The sequence below is a fragment of the Anabrus simplex genome, chromosome 5 (assembly GCF_040414725.1).
Source record: "Anabrus simplex isolate iqAnaSimp1 chromosome 5, ASM4041472v1, whole genome shotgun sequence".
Taxonomy (NCBI): Eukaryota; Metazoa; Arthropoda; class Insecta; order Orthoptera; family Tettigoniidae; genus Anabrus; species Anabrus simplex.
The window spans coordinates 238,902,650-238,920,718 of record NC_090269.1 but is presented as its reverse complement, the minus strand read 5'-3'; the positions used below and the strand labels follow the sequence as shown (position 1 = coordinate 238,920,718).

The 18,069-nt window shown below is 39.0% G+C and overlaps 1 protein-coding gene across 1 annotated transcript in view; it reads right to left on the bottom strand.

Moving 5' to 3' along the window:
• Nucleotides 1-1,570: 1,570 nt before the first annotated feature.
• Nucleotides 1,571-18,069, bottom strand: part of LOC136873932 (peptidoglycan-recognition protein LA) — a 107,126-nt gene continuing 90,627 nt past the window's right edge. Inside the window, exon 3 of the mRNA XM_067147293.2 lies at nt 1,571-2,897. Within this exon, the coding sequence (XP_067003394.2) occupies nt 2,290-2,897 (608 nt within the window). The 3' untranslated portion in view covers nt 1,571-2,289. The remainder of the gene's footprint in view (nt 2,898-18,069) is intronic.

Sequence of the window (18,069 nt, the reverse complement as noted above, 5' to 3'; positions counted from 1 at the left end):
AAACTTTCAACAACTAGCGCAAGAAGTTTGAACATTTCTCAAATGATGTCGCTACTATAGACTTATGTCGTGCCCTCTGGGGTGAAGATGAACTATTAAAATTCAGGAGTAATTTCGTATGTAAGGGTTTCCTAAACTGGAATATTCAGTGGGTTTTTTCATAAGTTATCACCTCTTATATCTCTTCCCGCCAACTTAAGATGTTGGCCAATGAAAAATTTTGTATATTTATTTTTCATCCAGTCAACATTTTCTGATTTTTATTGGATTATCCAATAAGAATTGGGGTGTGTCGGGCATTAGCCCAGAGTTTTCTGGAACTTTCTCCTCTACTATAAAAACTGGCACTTTTCGGACCAAGTTGTCATAGTGATCGCTCCAGTCTAGAGTGTGTTTATAAAGGAGGCGGGGGCGCCTCTTCCATCTTCGGGAGGTCTACCAGCTCCAGGTAATGGAAGATTCAGTATAACAATGCGATAGTCTTTGAAATCTAGCTCGAGGAGAAGGTTTCCAGTCTTAGTAATGTAACTCTTCTTTTCTCCAGTGTAAATGTCAAACTTTAAATGTAAATTTGAAATATATCGAAAGAACTTAACCGAAATCAGGGAATAGAGAGTGAGGTACCCTCTCGAATTCCCTTTCAACTGGCTTTTGAGGTGACTATGATTTTGTAACCTTTTCTGTGTTGTAATTTCCGTAACTTAAATATTCCCACCATCTAGTCACCTCAGTAGTATAGGCTTAGCCTCTCTAACGTCGGGCCACAAGCCCAACTAGGGTTTTATGTATTTAATGTAAATTTCTAGGAATACAAGAAATCGCCTCTTTTCCATGTTGGTTTTTGGGCCAGTAAGTTAACCTTTTGTTTTTAGCAAAGGCCTGGTAGAATGTGTACGTGCTACCCCTGTTACATTCAATGTCATTCCTTTCCATGTTAAAGATACCAGACTGTTGAGCAATTATGACAGTGAAATTTTTTTAAACGTAGGTTGTGCCTTTGATAGGCCTGAAAAGTGTGAATTTTTGGAAATGGATTCTTACGTGTAAAATTTTAGAGCAATGGTGCCTTTAGGAGGTTGGAATAGTATAATGTTTGGAGATTAGTCACCTAGATAATTTTGTGGGGCAATGTGCTCTTGTAAGAGATATTATTGAATGGAGCAGTGGTCGCTCTTGTCACATTGGTTAGGTAGGAGCTTCAAACTCGTATTGTTAATTAATGTTATTTAATTGTTCTACGAAATCATTATATTCCTTCCCGAGCTCGTTGTGGTACCTGAGGTTTTGTTATTCGCTTCTCGAGCTCATTGTGGTACCTGAGGTTTTGTTATTCACTTCACGAGCTCGTTGTGGTACCTGAGGTTTTGTTATTCGCTTCTCGAGCTCGTTGTGGTACCTGAGGTTTTGTTATTCGCTTCTCGAGCTCGTTGTGGTACCTGAGGTTTTGTTATTCGCTTCTCGAGCTCGTTGTGGTACCTGAGGTTTTGTTATTCGCTTAGAGAATTGTTTTTGTTTAAAGTTAACACCTGAAAAGAAAAAGAAAAGGAAAAATGGGAAAGAAACAAAACTGCCAATTTAAATCAATCTTTCGATTATCGTACATCCACCCATTCATTCCCAGACCTCCTCTCACCTCTGCATTCCACAAAATCCCCGGAACATACTGTACTGTACTGTGTAGAGATGAGAAGAATGCAAGAATGAGGAATGTGGCCTGCAAGCACGAGCTTTCTGTTCTGCCCAGACAGATCGGCTCTTATCTGCTTTTATCTGCTACACGAAAACATTGACTCACACTTTACAGTTCGCTGGATTACAACTGACAAGAGCGAAGAGCTGCCAGTAGAAGATAATATAAAGTCGCCAGGGTAGTAGCGGAGTTGCTATGGTAACCATTGCATCACTGGCTCTGCTGGTGGAAACCCCTTCGCCCCGTGCCTCACCGGGCATTTGCATTCTTCTGATCTCCCTACAGTATGTTTACCAGATGCGCCGTTCGACTGTGCGAAATAATGTCGAACCATGACTTCTTGCAGTAAGACCCATGAGTGCTACTGCTACTGGCCAGAATTGTCTTGAAATTCAACCAAGACTGCATTTTGTAGGGCACCTGCAAATTATAAGACCTTTTTTTCTGCTTCTTATTCTGATAAGGATCACCACTCTTCAGTTCGTCCTCACAGTTTTGAGACATCCTGAAGCGATGCACGTGTAACTCTAAGCATTCTTATCCCGAATAATACTCCATACACAATTTGGGCTAGTCCAAATTACGGTGGGATTGTCTGTCTAGTTGAGAGAAGACGGAGAATTGCTTTCTGTTGTGGTAGATGTTGTTGTGGTATTGAAGGGCATTGCACAATCTAATAGACATCGATGTGGCCACGAATTGATAACTCGGAGGATATTCTTCCCAGGACTCTCAGTGGCAAGTATTTGGCCATGAGCGATTAATTTGTAGTCTTCAGCTAATTTTCCCAACTTTACACCGAGAGCCAACAGATCTTTCAAAGACTTCTGCTGTTTCTCACTTAATTCGATAAATATATAGTTACCTAAGAAACACACTCCTATATTTCTACGCAAGACAAAGTCCTGGAAAAAGTTTGTCACGTCCCAGCCTCGCCCCTCGTATACATTGCCTGCATTATCAATGATAAAGTTGTAGCCAATGTCAGGCTGATCGAAGTGACCAACGTGGTAATTTTGTATTCTTCTCAACTTCTCACTGCAGTCAATTGGTTCATTGCAGCCTGGTTCTGCGGAATGTGCAATGACCACGTAAGGTGTAGGATGTGTAAGATTTCTTTTGAACCGTGGAGGATAAGTCCTCCAGAAGCTCGCTGGATATATTTCCTGCTCTTCGTTAAGAACTAGAGTGGGATCTGGAGTTGGATCTGAAATATAAAATTAATAATATTATTAACGAGAAACATCGTTACAAGACTTGAATTTCATGAAAATAAAATATGATATTGACAGTATACTTCAAAATTTTGGGTCAGGATTTGTTTTTGTTTTGGATTAGGTAGGTATATAGAAGTCGGAAGTAGGTTCAGTTCAATTTATGTCTGACTGTCAGTCATTTTGTCTGTTTACCAGTTTGCCTGTTTTGGAAATCACGGGAAATCGGCTGAACAGAATTTTTCTATACTCAGTATACGTTCAGAAATAGTTGACTTATGTACTAAGCTATATATTGTTTCATCAGTATACAGTGGCGTAACAATAGTAAGGAAGTATCACATTTCTCCGTTTATATCGGCTGCATCGATAAACCATGTTTAACAGAAGTTAGCAAAAGTTTATTTATATTTCATAAGTTCTTACTGTACACAGAATAATAATGGAGATATTCGTTGATTTTGTTTTGTTCTACAATTTGCCTTACGCCGCACCAACACAGTCAGGTCTTTTAGGGACAATGGATTAGGAAAGGTTTATGAGTGGGAAGGAAGTGACAGTGGCCTTAATTAAGGCACAGCCCCAGCATTTGCCTGGTGTGTCGACAGTGGATTTCGAACCCACTATTTCCCGAATCCAAGCTGATAGCTACATAACCCAAGCCGTGCGGCCAGTTGCTCGGGATATATTCGTGATTATTTCATTTTTCACGAAGCTTAAATATCTCCAGAAATATTAGTTACTAGCGAATGTACCCGTGCTTCGCTACGGTATTCTACATTGTATTCGAATATCGAAGTAAATAGTGTACATGCAGTAAATAAGATAGTTTTAAAATTGCATGTCTCTTAGCGTTATCCGAGAAAGAGCATGGGGAGGTCCCCGTACGTTTCCAATGTAAAGTGTTTGTTACGGATTTGTGATATAACGGCAGGCTCACTTGCCTACTGGCATTCACAATCAGGTTGGGAAGTTTACATTATAATTGCAGGCCCCATTGCCTACTATGCGGACAGAATCGATTTGGGGAGTTTTCGTTAAAATGGCAGCCCCCCTTTCCTACCTCCAGACAGATTACAGTTTTTATTATAATGGCAGGCAATTACCCTACTATCACTCGAAATTGAGTTGTGCAGTTATCATTATAATGACAGGCCCCTTTTCCTACTGCCAGCCAGCGTACTGCCAGTCACACCAAGTTGGTGAGTTTCCATCAAAATAGCAGGCCACTATGCCTAATGCCAGTCACATTTTAGATGAGTACATTTCTTTATAATGGCGGGCACCCTTGCCTACTGCCAAACACAATCGGGTAGGGGAGTTTTAAACAAAACTGCATGCTCACTTACCTTCTGCAAGTCAAATCGAGAAGGGAACTATTCATTACAATTGTAGGCCTTCCTTACTAATGACAGTTACACAGGAGTTGGAGAAGGAACCCTTTCCTACTGCCAGTCAAAGTCGGTGTGGGGAGTACTGATTACAATAGCAGACCGACCCTTTCTCGATCGCTAAATCGACATCAGTGAATATATATAGATCGACATACGAAAGTATATGCGTGTTTACAATATTGAAGACCTTCATTTACAGATTAACTGCTACTAAACGTACATCATATCGACAAAGGATTATACCATAAGACACGCCGGATTTAGTGGCCTAAATGGCTGGTCCAATGATATGTCATCTATTCTTGGGTCAGATTTAGAAACGTGGAACAGGGTAAAGGTTTTGTAAGATCATCTCACATTACATTACTTTTCGGATAATAATGTGACAGCTACATACGTAGCATTTGGCTCACATATGGCTACTGAGTGGGCCAATTTTCGTGAAGAGTTTGATGATTCTGTATTTCATATAAGTAATTGAAAGTATGAATAATGCATGTGAAAATTCCAAATTGACTTAACATCGATTAATAGAGAAAAATCAAACGTAAAAGGGATACAGATACGGCATAAAGTCATAAGACCAAGGTTGTAGATCATTCCAAATTGAACGGAGATTGTGCAATCCGTTACGTGATAGGAATTTCCGAAGGTCTGCACCATCATTAAAATTGCCTGCATATTTCGATATTCTTCGGGGATAAAAAATGAAAAATTTAATGATATAGGATTTTTCATTCGTTACAGGCTAAAACGTATAATTTTGTCAAATTTCAATTATCTTCTTATTCTTCTGGCAGATTATGCCACAATGTGGATTTTGGGCGAGGCGGGTAAAAATTAGGACTTTCAGGAAATCAAAAATTATGGAGATTGTTATTATTACCCCTTAAACGGAAAGCTGTACGAAAATTTCGCCAAAATAGTCAGTGTAGAGGTACACAGTCGTTACGATTTGATTTATATAGATAAGGAATCTGCTCCATGTAAAACACCTTTTGGGCTATGTCCGCTGGACTTAACCTGCAAAAGTGACCATTCATGATATCTCCCTTATTAATCCTCCTGACGAAAAAATGCACATGAAAAAAAAGGTTTAGAGGTGGAATTCCATCAGGTTTGGTCGATTTCCAGTCAGGTTGGTCTTGTTCTGTATATATTGTGGAAGAGTAAAATCACCATTTCGGTTCCTTATAAACCGCCAGTCCATTCCGGAACATGAAATGTTATTTACGTTTAAAACCTACCTTTGGACAGGTGGATGCTAAATATAAATTTTGTTTCGAATGTCTTCAGTAGTTTTCAAGTTGTAAGGAATACGCTTTACACGCACCCGCTCGTGAGTTAAGTCCGATGGGACTTGTACAGAAAAACGGTCCTTTAATGATATCTCCCTTATTGATCCTCGTATCGAAATGATGCACATGAGAAAAAAAGGTTTAGACATTAATTTCTACCAAGGTAGGTAGACTTCCATAAACTTTTGTTGTGTATATTTTTTGGAAGTGCAAAATCACTGTTTCGGTTTCGTATAAACCCCCAGTTAGTTCAGGGATTTAGAAACAATATTTGCCCTGAAACCTATCAAGGACAGGTGTATTCTAAATACGAATCTTGGTGGAAATGCATCCAGTAGTTTCTAGCATTCACGTACATACGGCGTAATTAAGGAAGAAAATAATACAGTTAAGAATGTTGAAACTAATAGAAAATGGATTATAACTGAGGACAGCCGGATAACGACAAATAAATAAATGCCGTGAGTTATGGATATAATAAAGCGCTAACAGAGGAGAAATTTAGGTTCAGTGATTCTTAGGTAAACAAATATGAAGATGACTAATGGTGTTATTACTTAATCTATTCGAGGGCGGTTATAACCTCCAACGATATTCCGCCAATATCCCGCAGATGAGCCGATTGATGCCTCTCTTGCCATCTACCCAAGGAACAACCACGAATTTAAAAGCATGATGAGGAAAATGGCAATACGTTACTTCCCTACTGGCATGCAGTCAGAGACGTTGCCATGGTAACCTGTAGGTTCGTTGTCGGTCTGTCGGTCACTAAATGCAGAGCATGATACCAGCAGAAAATTGTAAATTTCTCCGTCATGTGAAGAGTAAGGTAAATTATGAACATAACGAAAGTTGTTTATAATGAAGAGACGTTTCACGTACGGTAAACGAAGTTTATAGAAAATCAATAGTATAAGAGAAAATAGAGGAAAACCACTGTGGTTTTCCTATAAACACCCCGTCTATTCAAAGATTTTAAAATTATATGCATATCGGAACCTTTCCTGGGATGAGTATACTCTAAATATGAAGTTTGGCTGAGATCTATCCAGCCGTTTCGACGTGATGGTGGGAAAACCACTCTGGTTTTCCTATAAACCCCCCGTCTATTCAAGGATTTTAAAATGATATGCATATCTAAACCTTCCCCGGGATTAGTATACTCTAAATACAATGTTTGGTTGAGATCCATCCAGCCGTTTCGACGTGATGGTGGAAAAACCATTCTGATTTTCCTATAAACCCCCCATATATTCAAATATTTTAAAATGATATGCATATGGAAAACTTCCCCGCTATGAGTATCCTCTAAATATGAAGTTTGGTTGAGATCTATCCAGCCGTTTCGACGTGATGGTGGAAAAACCATTCTGGTTTTCCTATAAACCCCCTGTCTATTCAAGGATTTTAAAATGATATGCATATCAAAACCTTCTACGGGATGAGTATACCCTAAATATGAAGTTTGGTTGAGATCTATCCAGCCGTTTCGACGTGATGGTGGAACAGACAAACAGACAGACAAACAGAAACAATTTTATTTATATAGATTTTTACACTCGTTCTTCACCCCCTTTCCATCCCCGCCCAAAGGAGTCCTATGAGTGCCTTACACAACAGTATATTTTTTTCCCAGATATTAAGTCTTATTTGTACCTATTTTGGTTGACAGCTATGCCCAAACGTACATGCATAATCTCACTGCTCTAGAATCCTGGAGCTGACGTTGCCATGGTTACGGCAGTTCATTTCTTTATCCGATTCCTAGAGCAGGGGTAGTGTGGTGCCAATATCTCCGTAACGGTTGGTTTTAGGGCCTTAAAACATGGTTTTCGGGCCCGTAGGGCTTACCGAGTTTTGTTCTTTGCGTCAAGAGGATTAAATTGAGCTTTGTCTCGTCCTTATACGACAAATTCGATATTTTGCCTATAATAGTATAAGAGAAAATGGAGGAAAACAGTTTTTCCTATAAAACCCCCGTCTTTTCAAAGATTTTAAAATGATATGCATGTCGAAACCTTCCCCGGGGTCAGTATACTCTAAATATGAAGTTTGGTTGAGATCTATCCAGCCGTTTCGACGTGATGGTGGAACAGACAAACAGACAGACAAACAGACAAACAGAAACAATTTTATTTATATAGACTAGCGAATGTACCCGTGCTTCGCTACGGTATTCTACATTGTATTCGAATATCGAAGTAAATAGTGTACATGCAGTAAATAAGATAGTTTTAAAATTGCATGTCTCTTAGCGTTATCCGAGAAAGAGCATGGGGAGGTCCCCGTACGTTTCCAATGTAAAGTGTTTGTTACGGATTTGTGATATAACGGCAGGCTCACTTGCCTACTGGCATTCACAATCAGGTTGGGAAGTTTACATTATAATTGCAGGCCCCATTGCCTACTATGCGGACAGAATCGATTTGGGGAGTTTTCGTTAAAATGGCAGCCCCCCTTTCCTACCTCCAGACAGATTACAGTTTTTATTATAATGGCAGGCAATTACCCTACTATCACTCGAAATTGAGTTGTGCAGTTATCATTATAATGACAGGCCCCTTTTCCTACTGCCAGCCAGCGTACTGCCAGTCACACCAAGTTGGTGAGTTTCCATCAAAATAGCAGGCCACTATGCCTAATGCCAGTCACATTTTAGATGAGTACATTTCTTTATAATGGCGGGCACCCTTGCCTACTGCCAAACACAATCGGGTAGGGGAGTTTTAAACAAAACTGCATGCTCACTTACCTTCTGCAAGTCAAATCGAGAAGGGAACTATTCATTACAATTGTAGGCCTTCCTTACTAATGACAGTTACACAGGAGTTGGAGAAGGAACCCTTTCCTACTGCCAGTCAAAGTCGGTGTGGGGAGTACTGATTACAATAGCAGACCGACCCTTTCTCGATCGCTAAATCGACATCAGTGAATATATATAGATCGACATACGAAAGTATATGCGTGTTTACAATATTGAAGACCTTCATTTACAGATTAACTGCTACTAAACGTACGTCATATCGACAAAGGATTATACCATAAGACACGCCGGATTTAGTGGCCTAAATGGCTGGTCCAATGATATGTCATCTATTCTTGGGTCAGATTTAGAAACGTGGAACAGGGTAAAGGTTTTGTAAGATCATCTCACATTACATTACTTTTCGGATAATAATGTGACAGCTACATACGTAGCATTTGGCTCACATATGGCTACTGAGTGGGCCAATTTTCGTGAAGAGTTTGATGATTCTGTATTTCATATAAGTAATTGAAAGTATGAATAATGCATGTGAAAATTCCAAATTGACTTAACATCGATTAATAGAGAAAAATCAAACGTAAAAGGGATACAGATACGGCATAAAGTCATAAGACCAAGGTTGTAGATCATTCCAAATTGAACGGAGATTGTGCAATCCGTTACGTGATAGGAATTTCCGAAGGTCTGCACCATCATTAAAATTGCCTGCATATTTCGATATTCTTCGGGGATAAAAAATGAAAAATTTAATGATATAGGATTTTTCATTCGTTACGGGATAAAACGTATAATTTTGTCAAATTTCAATTATCTTCTTATTCTTCTGGCAGATTATGCCACAATGTGGATTTTGGGCGAGGCGGGTAAAAATTAGGACTTTCAGGAAATCAAAAATTATGGAGATTGTTATTATTACCCCTTAAACGGAAAGCTGTACGAAAATTTCGCCAAAATAGTCAGTGTAGAGGTACACAGTCGTTACGATTTGATTTATATAGATAAGGAATCTGCTCCATGTAAAACACCTTTTGGGCTATGTCCGCTGGACTTAACCTGCAAAAGTGACCATTCATGATATCTCCCTTATTAATCCTCCTGACGAAAAAATGCACATGAAAAAAAAGGTTTAGAGGTGGAATTCCATCAGGTTTGGTCGATTTCCAGTCAGGTTGGTCTTGTTCTGTATATATTGTGGAAGAGTAAAATCACCATTTCGGTTCCTTATAAACCGCCAGTCCATTCCGGAACATGAAATGTTATTTACGTTTAAAACCTACCTTTGGACAGGTGGATGCTAAATATAAATTTTGTTTGGAATGTCTTCAGTAGTTTTCAAGTTGTAAGGAATACGCTTTACACGCACCCGCTCGTGAGTTAAGTCCGATGGGACTTGTACAGAAAAACGGTCCTTTAATGATATCTCCCTTATTGATCCTCGTATCGAAATGATGCACATGAGAAAAAAAGGTTTAGACATTAATTTCTACCAAGGTAGGTAGACTTCCATAAACTTTTGTTGTGTATATTTTTTGGAAGTGCAAAATCACTGTTTCGGTTTCGTATAAACCCCCAGTTAGTTCAGGGATTTAGAAACAATATTTGCCCTGAAACCTATCAAGGACAGGTGTATTCTAAATACGAATCTTGGTGGAAATGCATCCAGTAGTTTCTAGCATTCACGTACATACGGCGTAATTAAGGAAGAAAATAATACAGTTAAGAATGTTGAAACTAATAGAAAATGGATTATAACTGAGGACAGCCGGATAACGACAAATAAATAAATGCCGTGAGTTATGGATATAATAAAGCGCTAACAGAGGAGAAATTTAGGTTCAGTGATTCTTAGGTAAACAAATATGAAGATGACTAATGGTGTTATTACTTAATCTATTCGAGGGCGGTTATAACCTCCAACGATATTCCGCCAATATCCCGCAGATGAGCCGATTGATGCCTCTCTTGCCATCTACCCAAGGAACAACCACGAATTTAAAAGCATGATGAGGAAAATGGCAATACGTTACTTCCCTACTGGCATGCAGTCAGAGACGTTGCCATGGTAACCTGTAGGTTCGTTGTCGGTCTGTCGGTCACTAAATGCAGAGCATGATACCAGCAGAAAATTGTAAATTTCTCCGTCATGTGAAGAGTAAGGTAAATTATGAACATAACGAAAGTTGTTTATAATGAAGAGACGTTTCACGTACGGTAAACGAAGTTTACAGAAAATCAATAGTATAAGAGAAAATAGAGGAAAACCACTGTGGTTTTCCTATAAACACCCCGTCTATTCAAAGATTTTAAAATTATATGCATATCGGAACCTTTCCTGGGATGAGTATACTCTAAATATGAAGTTTGGCTGAGATCTATCCAGCCGTTTCGACGTGATGGTGGGAAAACCACTCTGGTTTTCCTATAAACCCCCCGTCTATTCAAGGATTTTAAAATGATATGCATATCTAAACCTTCCCCGGGATTAGTATACTCTAAATACAATGTTTGGTTGAGATCCATCCAGCCGTTTCGACGTGATGGTGGAAAAACCATTCTGATTTTCCTATAAACCCCCCATATATTCAAATATTTTAAAATGATATGCATATGGAAAACTTCCCCGCGATGAGTATCCTCTAAATATGAAGTTTGGTTGAGATCTATCCAGCCGTTTCGACGTGATGGTGGAAGAACCATTCTGGTTTTCCTATAAACCCCCTGTCTATTCAAGGATTTTAAAATGATATGCATATCAAAACCTTCTCCGGGATGAGTATACCCTAAATATGAAGTTTGGTTGAGATCTATCCAGCCGTTTCGACGTGATGGTGGAACAGACAAACAGAAACAATTTTATTTATATAGATTTTTACACTCGTTCTTCACCCCCCTTCCATCCCCGCCCAAAGGAGTCCTATGAGTCCCTTACACAACAGTATATTTTTTCCCAGATATTAAGTCTTATTTGTACCTATTTTGGTTGACAGCTATGCCCAAACGTACATGCATAATCTCACTGCTCTAGAATCCTGGAGCTGACGTTGTCATGGTTACGGCAGTTCATTTCTTTATCCGATTCCTAGAGCAGGGGTAGTGTGGTGCCAATATCTCCGTAACGGTTGGTTTTAGGGCCTTAAAACATGGTTTTCGGGCCCGTAGGGCTTACCGAGTTTTGTTCTTTGCGTCAAGAGGATTAAATTGAGCTTTGTCTCGTCCTTATACGACAAATTCGATATTTTGCCTATAATAGTATAAGAGAAAATGGAGGAAAACCGTTTTTCCTATAAAACCCCCGTCTTTTCAAAGATTTTAAAATGATATGCATATCGAAACCTTCCCCGGGGTCAGTATACTCTAAATATGAAGTTTGGTTGAGATCTATCCAGCCGTTTCGACGTGATGGTGGAACAGACAAACAGACAGACAAACAGACAAACAGAAACAATTTTATTTATATAGATTATTTATTAACTAGCGAATGTACCCGTGCTTCGCTACGGTATTCTACATTGTATTCGAATATCGAAGTAAATAGTGTGCATGGAGTAAATAAGATTGTTTTAAAATTGCATGTCTCTTAGCGTTATCCGAGAAAGAGCATGGGGAGGTCCCCGTACGTTGTTTCCAATGTAAAGTGTTTGTTATGGATTTGTGATATAACGGCAGGCTCACTGCCTACTGCCATTCACAATCGAGTTGGGACGTTTACGTTATAATTGGAGGCCCCATTGCCTACTATGCGGACAGAATCGATTTGGGGAGTTTTCGTTAAAATGGCAGCCCCCCTTTCCTACTTCCAGACAGATTAGAGTTTTTATTATAATGGCATGCAATTACCCTACTACCACTCGAAATTAAGTTGTGCAGTTATCATTATAATGTCAGGCCCATTTTCCTACTTTCAGCCAGCTTACTGCCAGTCACACCAAGTTGGTGAGTTTCCATCAAAATAGCAGGCCACTATGCCTAATGCCAGTCACATTTTAGATGAGGACATTTCTTTATAATGGCGGGTACCCTTGCCTACTGCCAAACACAATCGGGTAGGGGAGTTTTTAACAAAACTGCATGCTCACTTGCCTTCTGCAAGTCAAATCGAGAAGTGAACTATTCATTACAATTGTAGACCTTCCTTACTAATGACAGTTACACAGGAGTTGGAGAAGGAACCCTTTCATACTGCCAGTCAAAGTCGGTGTGGGGAGTACTGATTACAATAGCAGACCCACCCTTTCTCGATCGCTACAAATCGACATCAGTGAATATATATAGATCGACATACGAAACTATATGCGTGTTTACAATACTGAAGACCTTCATTTACAGATTAACTGCTACTAAACGTACGTCATATCGACAAAGGATTATACCATAAGACACGCCGGATTTAGTGGCCTAAATGGCTGGTCCTATGATATGTAATCTATTCTTGGGTCAGATTGAGTTAAAAACGTGGAACAGGGTAACGTTCTTGTAAGATTATCTCACATTACATTACTTTTCGGATAATTATGTGACAGCTATATACATAGCATTTGGCTCATATATGGCTACTGGGTGGGCCAATTTTCGTGAAGAGTTTGATGATTCTGTATTTCATATAAGTAATCGAAGGTGTAAATTATGCATGTGAAAATTCCAAATTGACTTAACATCCATTAATAGAGAAAAATCAAACGTAAAATTGATACAGATACGGCAAAGAGTAATAAGACCAAGGTTGTAGATCATTCCAAATTGAACGGAGATTGTGCAATCTGTTATGCGATAGGAATTTCAGAAGGTCTGCACCATTATTAAAATTGCCTGCATATTTCGATATTCTTCGGGGATAAAAAGTGAAGAATTTAATGATCTTGGATGTTTTCCGTTCGTTACAGGCTAAAACGTATAATTTTGTCAAATTTCAATTATCTTCTTTTTCTTCTGGCAGATTATGCCGCAATCTGGATTTTCGGCGAGGCGGGTAAAAATTAGGACTTTCAGAAACTAAACCAAAAATTATGCAGATGGTCATTATTACCCCTTAAACGGAAAGCTGTACGAAAATTTCGCCAAAATAGTCAGTGTAGAGGCACACAGTCGTTACGATTTGATTTATATAGATAAGGAATCTGCTCCATGTAAAACACCTTTTTGGTTATGGCCGCTGGACTTAACCTGCAAAACTGACCATTCATGATATCTCCCTTATTAATCCTCCTGACGAAAAAATGCACATGAAAAAAAGGTTTAGAGGTGGAATTCCATCACGTTTGGTCGATTTCCAGTCAGGTTGGTCTTGTTCTCTATATATTGTGCAAGAGTAAAATCACCATTTCGGTTCCCTATAAACCGCCAGTCCATTCCGGAATATGAAATGTTATTTACGTTTAAAACCTACCTTTGGACAGGTGGATGCTAAATATGAATTTTGGTTCGAATGTCTTCAGTAGTTTTCAAGTTGTAAGGAATACGCTTTACACGCACCCGCTCGTGAGTTAAGTCCGATGGGACTTGTACAAAAAAACGGTCCGTTAATGATATCTCCCTTATTAATCCTCGTATCGAAATGATGCACATGAGAAAAAAGGTTTAGAAATTAATTTCTACCAAGGCAGGTAGATTTAAATTAACGTTGGTTGTGTGTATTTTGTGGAAGTGCAAAATCACTGTTTCGGTTTCGTATAAACCCCCAGTCAGTTCAGGGATTTAGAAACAATATTTGCCCTAAAATCTATCAAGGACAGGTGTATTCTAAATATGAGTATTGGTGGAAATACATCCAGTAGTTTGTAGCACTCGCGTACATACGGCGTAATTAAGGAAGAAAATAATACAGTTAAGATAGTTGAAAGTAATAGAAAATGGATTATAACTGAGGACAGCCGGAAAACGACAAATATGTAAATGCCAAGTTAATGTATTGGAAAAACAAATGCCCCTCCATAAATTATGCTAGTGTGAGTTATGGATATAATAAAACGGTAACAGAGGAACAATTTAGGTCCATTGATTCCTAGGTAAACAAATAATAAGAAGATGACTAATGGTGTTATTATTTAATCTATTCGAAGGCGGTTATAACATCCAACGATATTCCGCCAATATCCCGCAGATAGGCCGATTGACGCCTTTCTTGCATTCTACCCAAGGAACAACCAAGAATTTAAAAGCATAATGAGGAAAATGGCAATACGTTACTTCCCTGCTGGCATGCAGTCAGAGACGTTGCCATGGTAACCTGTAGGTTCGTTGTCGGTCTGTCGGTCACTCAATGCAGAGCATGGTACCAGCAGAAAATTGTAAATTTCTCCGTCATGTAAAGAGTAAGGTAAATTATAAACATAACGAAAGTTGTTTATAATGAAGAGACGTTTCACGTACGGTAAACGAAGTTTACAGAAAATCAATAGTATAAGAGAAAATGGAGGAAAACCATTCTGGTTTTCCAATAAACACCCCGTCTATTCAAAGATTTTAAAATGATATGCATATCGAAACCTTCCCCGGGATGAGTATACTCTAAATATGAAGTTTGGTTGAGATATATCCAGCCGTTTCGACGTGATGGTGGAAAAACCATTCTGGTTTTCCTATAAACGCCCCGTGTATTCAAAGATTTTAAAATAATATGCATATCGAAACCTTCCCCGGGAGGAGTATACTCTAAATATGAAATTTGGTTGAGATCTATCCAGCCGTTTCGACGTGATGGTGGATAAACTATTCTGGTTTTCCTATAAACCCCCGTGTATTCAAAGATTATAAAATGATATGCATATCGAAACCTTCCCCGGGATGAGTATACTCTAAATATGAAATTTGGTTGAGATCTATCCAGCCGTTTCGACGTGATGGTGGAAAAACCATTCTGGTTTTCTTATAAACCCCCCGTGTACTCAAAGGTTTTAAAATGATATGCATATCGAAACCTTCCCCGGGATGAGTATACTCTAAATATGAAATTTGGTTGAGATCTATCCAGCCGTTTCGACGTGATGGTGGAAAAAACATTCTGGTTTTCCTATAAACCCCCCGTGTATTCAAAGATTTTAAAATGATATGCATATCGAAACCTTCCCCGGGAGGAGTATACTCTAAATATGAAGATTGGTTGAGATATATCCAGCCGTTTCGACGTGATGGTGGAAAAACCATTCCGGTTTTCCTATAAACACCCCGTGTATTCAAATTTTTTTAAATAATATGCATATCGAAACCTTCCCCGGGATGAGTATACTCTAAATATGAAATTTGGTTGAGATCCATCCAGCCGTTTCGACGTGATGGTGGAAAAACCATTCTGGTTTTCCTATAAACCCCCGTGTATTCAAGGATTTTAAAATGATATGCATATCGAAATCTTCCCCGGGAGGAGTATGCTCTAAATATTAAGTTTGGTTGAGATCTATCCAGCTGTTTCGACGTGATGGTAGAAAAACCATACTGGTTTTCTTATAAACCTCCGTGTAATCAAAGATTTTAAAATGATATGCATATCGAAACCTTCCCCGGGATGAGTATACTCTAAATAAAATTTTGTTGAGATCCATCCAGCCGTTTCGACGTGATGGTGGAAAAACCATTCTGGTTTTCCTATAAACCCCCGTGTATTCAAAGATTTTAAAATGATATGCATATCAAAACCTTCCCCGGGAGGAGTATACTCTACATATGAAGTTTGGTTGAGATCTATCCAGCCGTTTCGACGTGATGGTGGATAAACTATTCTGGTTTTCCTATAAACCCCCGTGTATTCAAAGATTTTAAAATGATATGCATATCGAAACCTTCCCCGGGAGGAGTATACACTAAATATGAAGTTTGGTTGAGATCTATCCAGCCGTTTCGACGTGATGGTGGAAAAACCATTCTGGTTTTCTTATCAACCCCCGTGTAATCAAAGATTTTAAAATGATATGCATATCGAAACCTTCCCCGGGATGAGTATACTCTAAATATGAAATTTTGTTGAGATCTATCCAGCCGTTTCGACGTGATGGTGGAAAAACCATTCTGGTTTTCCTATAAACCCCCGTGTATTCAATGATTTTAAAATGATATGCGTATCGAAACCTTCCCCGGGAGGAGTATACTCTAAATATGAAGTTTGGTTGAGATCTACCCAGCCGCTTCGACGTGATGGTGGAAAAACCATTCTGGTTTTCCTATAAACCCCCCGTGTATTCAAAGATTTTAAAATAATATGCATATCGAAACCTTCCCCGGGATGAGTATACTCTAAATGTGGAGTTTGGTTGAGATCTATCCAGTCGTTTCGACGTGATGGTGGAAAAACCGTTCTGATTTTCCTATAAACCCCCGTGTATTCAATGATTTTAAAATGATATGCATATCGAAACCTTCCCCGGGATGAGTATACTCTAAATATGAAATTTGGTTGAGATCTATCCAGCCGTTTCGACGTGATGGTGGAAAAACCATTCTGGTTTTCCTATAACCCCCCCCCCCCCCCGTGTATTCAAAGATTTTAAAATGATATGCATATCTAATCCTTCCCCGGGAGGAGTATACTCTAAGTATGAAATTTGGTTGAGATCTATCCAGCCGTTTCGACGTGATGGTGGAAAAACCATTCTGGTTTTCCTATAAACCCCCCGTGTATTCAAATATTTTAAAATGATATGCATATCGAAACCTTCCCCGGGAGGAGTATACTCTAAATATGAAGTTTGCTTGAGATCTATCCAGCCGTTTCGACGTGATAGTAGAAAAACCATTCTGGTTTTCTTATAAACCCCCCGTGTATTCAAAGATTTTAAAATGATATGCGTATCTAAACCTTCCCCGGGATGAGTATACTCTAAATATGAAGTTTGGTTGAGATCTATCCAGCCGTTTCGACGTGATGGTGGAACAGACAAACAGACAAACAGACAAACAGACAAACAGAAACGAACAACTTTATTTATAAGATTATTTTTATACCACTCCCCTCGCCCCCTGCCAAAAGGGTGCTAGGGGTGTCTTACCCTCACGCGGTTTGTCTCCTGATACTAATTGATAAGTGTACCACGTTTGGTGAAATTGCTCCAGTGGTTTAGGAGGAGATGTGTCATATACACACCCACACCCACACACCCACGCACACACATACATCAATTTTTATATATAGTAAGAAGAAGAAGATAATATTTTTATATGTAGTTTTTCGATTAATTTTATATCTCACCCCCTTCGCTCCCCACTTGGATTTGCAAAAAATCCGGAGTAATACTATTCATCTCAGAGACCCTGAAATCTATGGATTCGAAACTGTTTTTAATTATTTCTATATCTCACCCCACCCCCCCACCCTTTGCTCCCAACCTAAAAGGGGGCTGGATTTTAAAAAAATTCTAGAGTATCACTTTTCAACTCAGCGACCCCGAAAACTATGAATTCGACACTATTCTCGATTATTATTGTAACTACCACCCCCCTGACCCTCTCCCTTAAGGGCGCTAGGGATGGCTTACCCCCCACAGTGATCGTCTCCCGATAGTAAGTGATTCGTGTACCAAGTTTGGTTGAAATTGCTCCAGTGGTTTAGTTGGAGATGTGTCATTTACACACACACTTCCATTTCTATATATAGTAAGATTTTTACACTCGTTCTTCACCCCCTTTCCATCCCCGCCCAAAGGAGTCCTATGAGTGCCTTACACAACAGTATATTTTTTCCCCAGATATTAAGTCTTATTTGTACCTATTTTGGTTGACA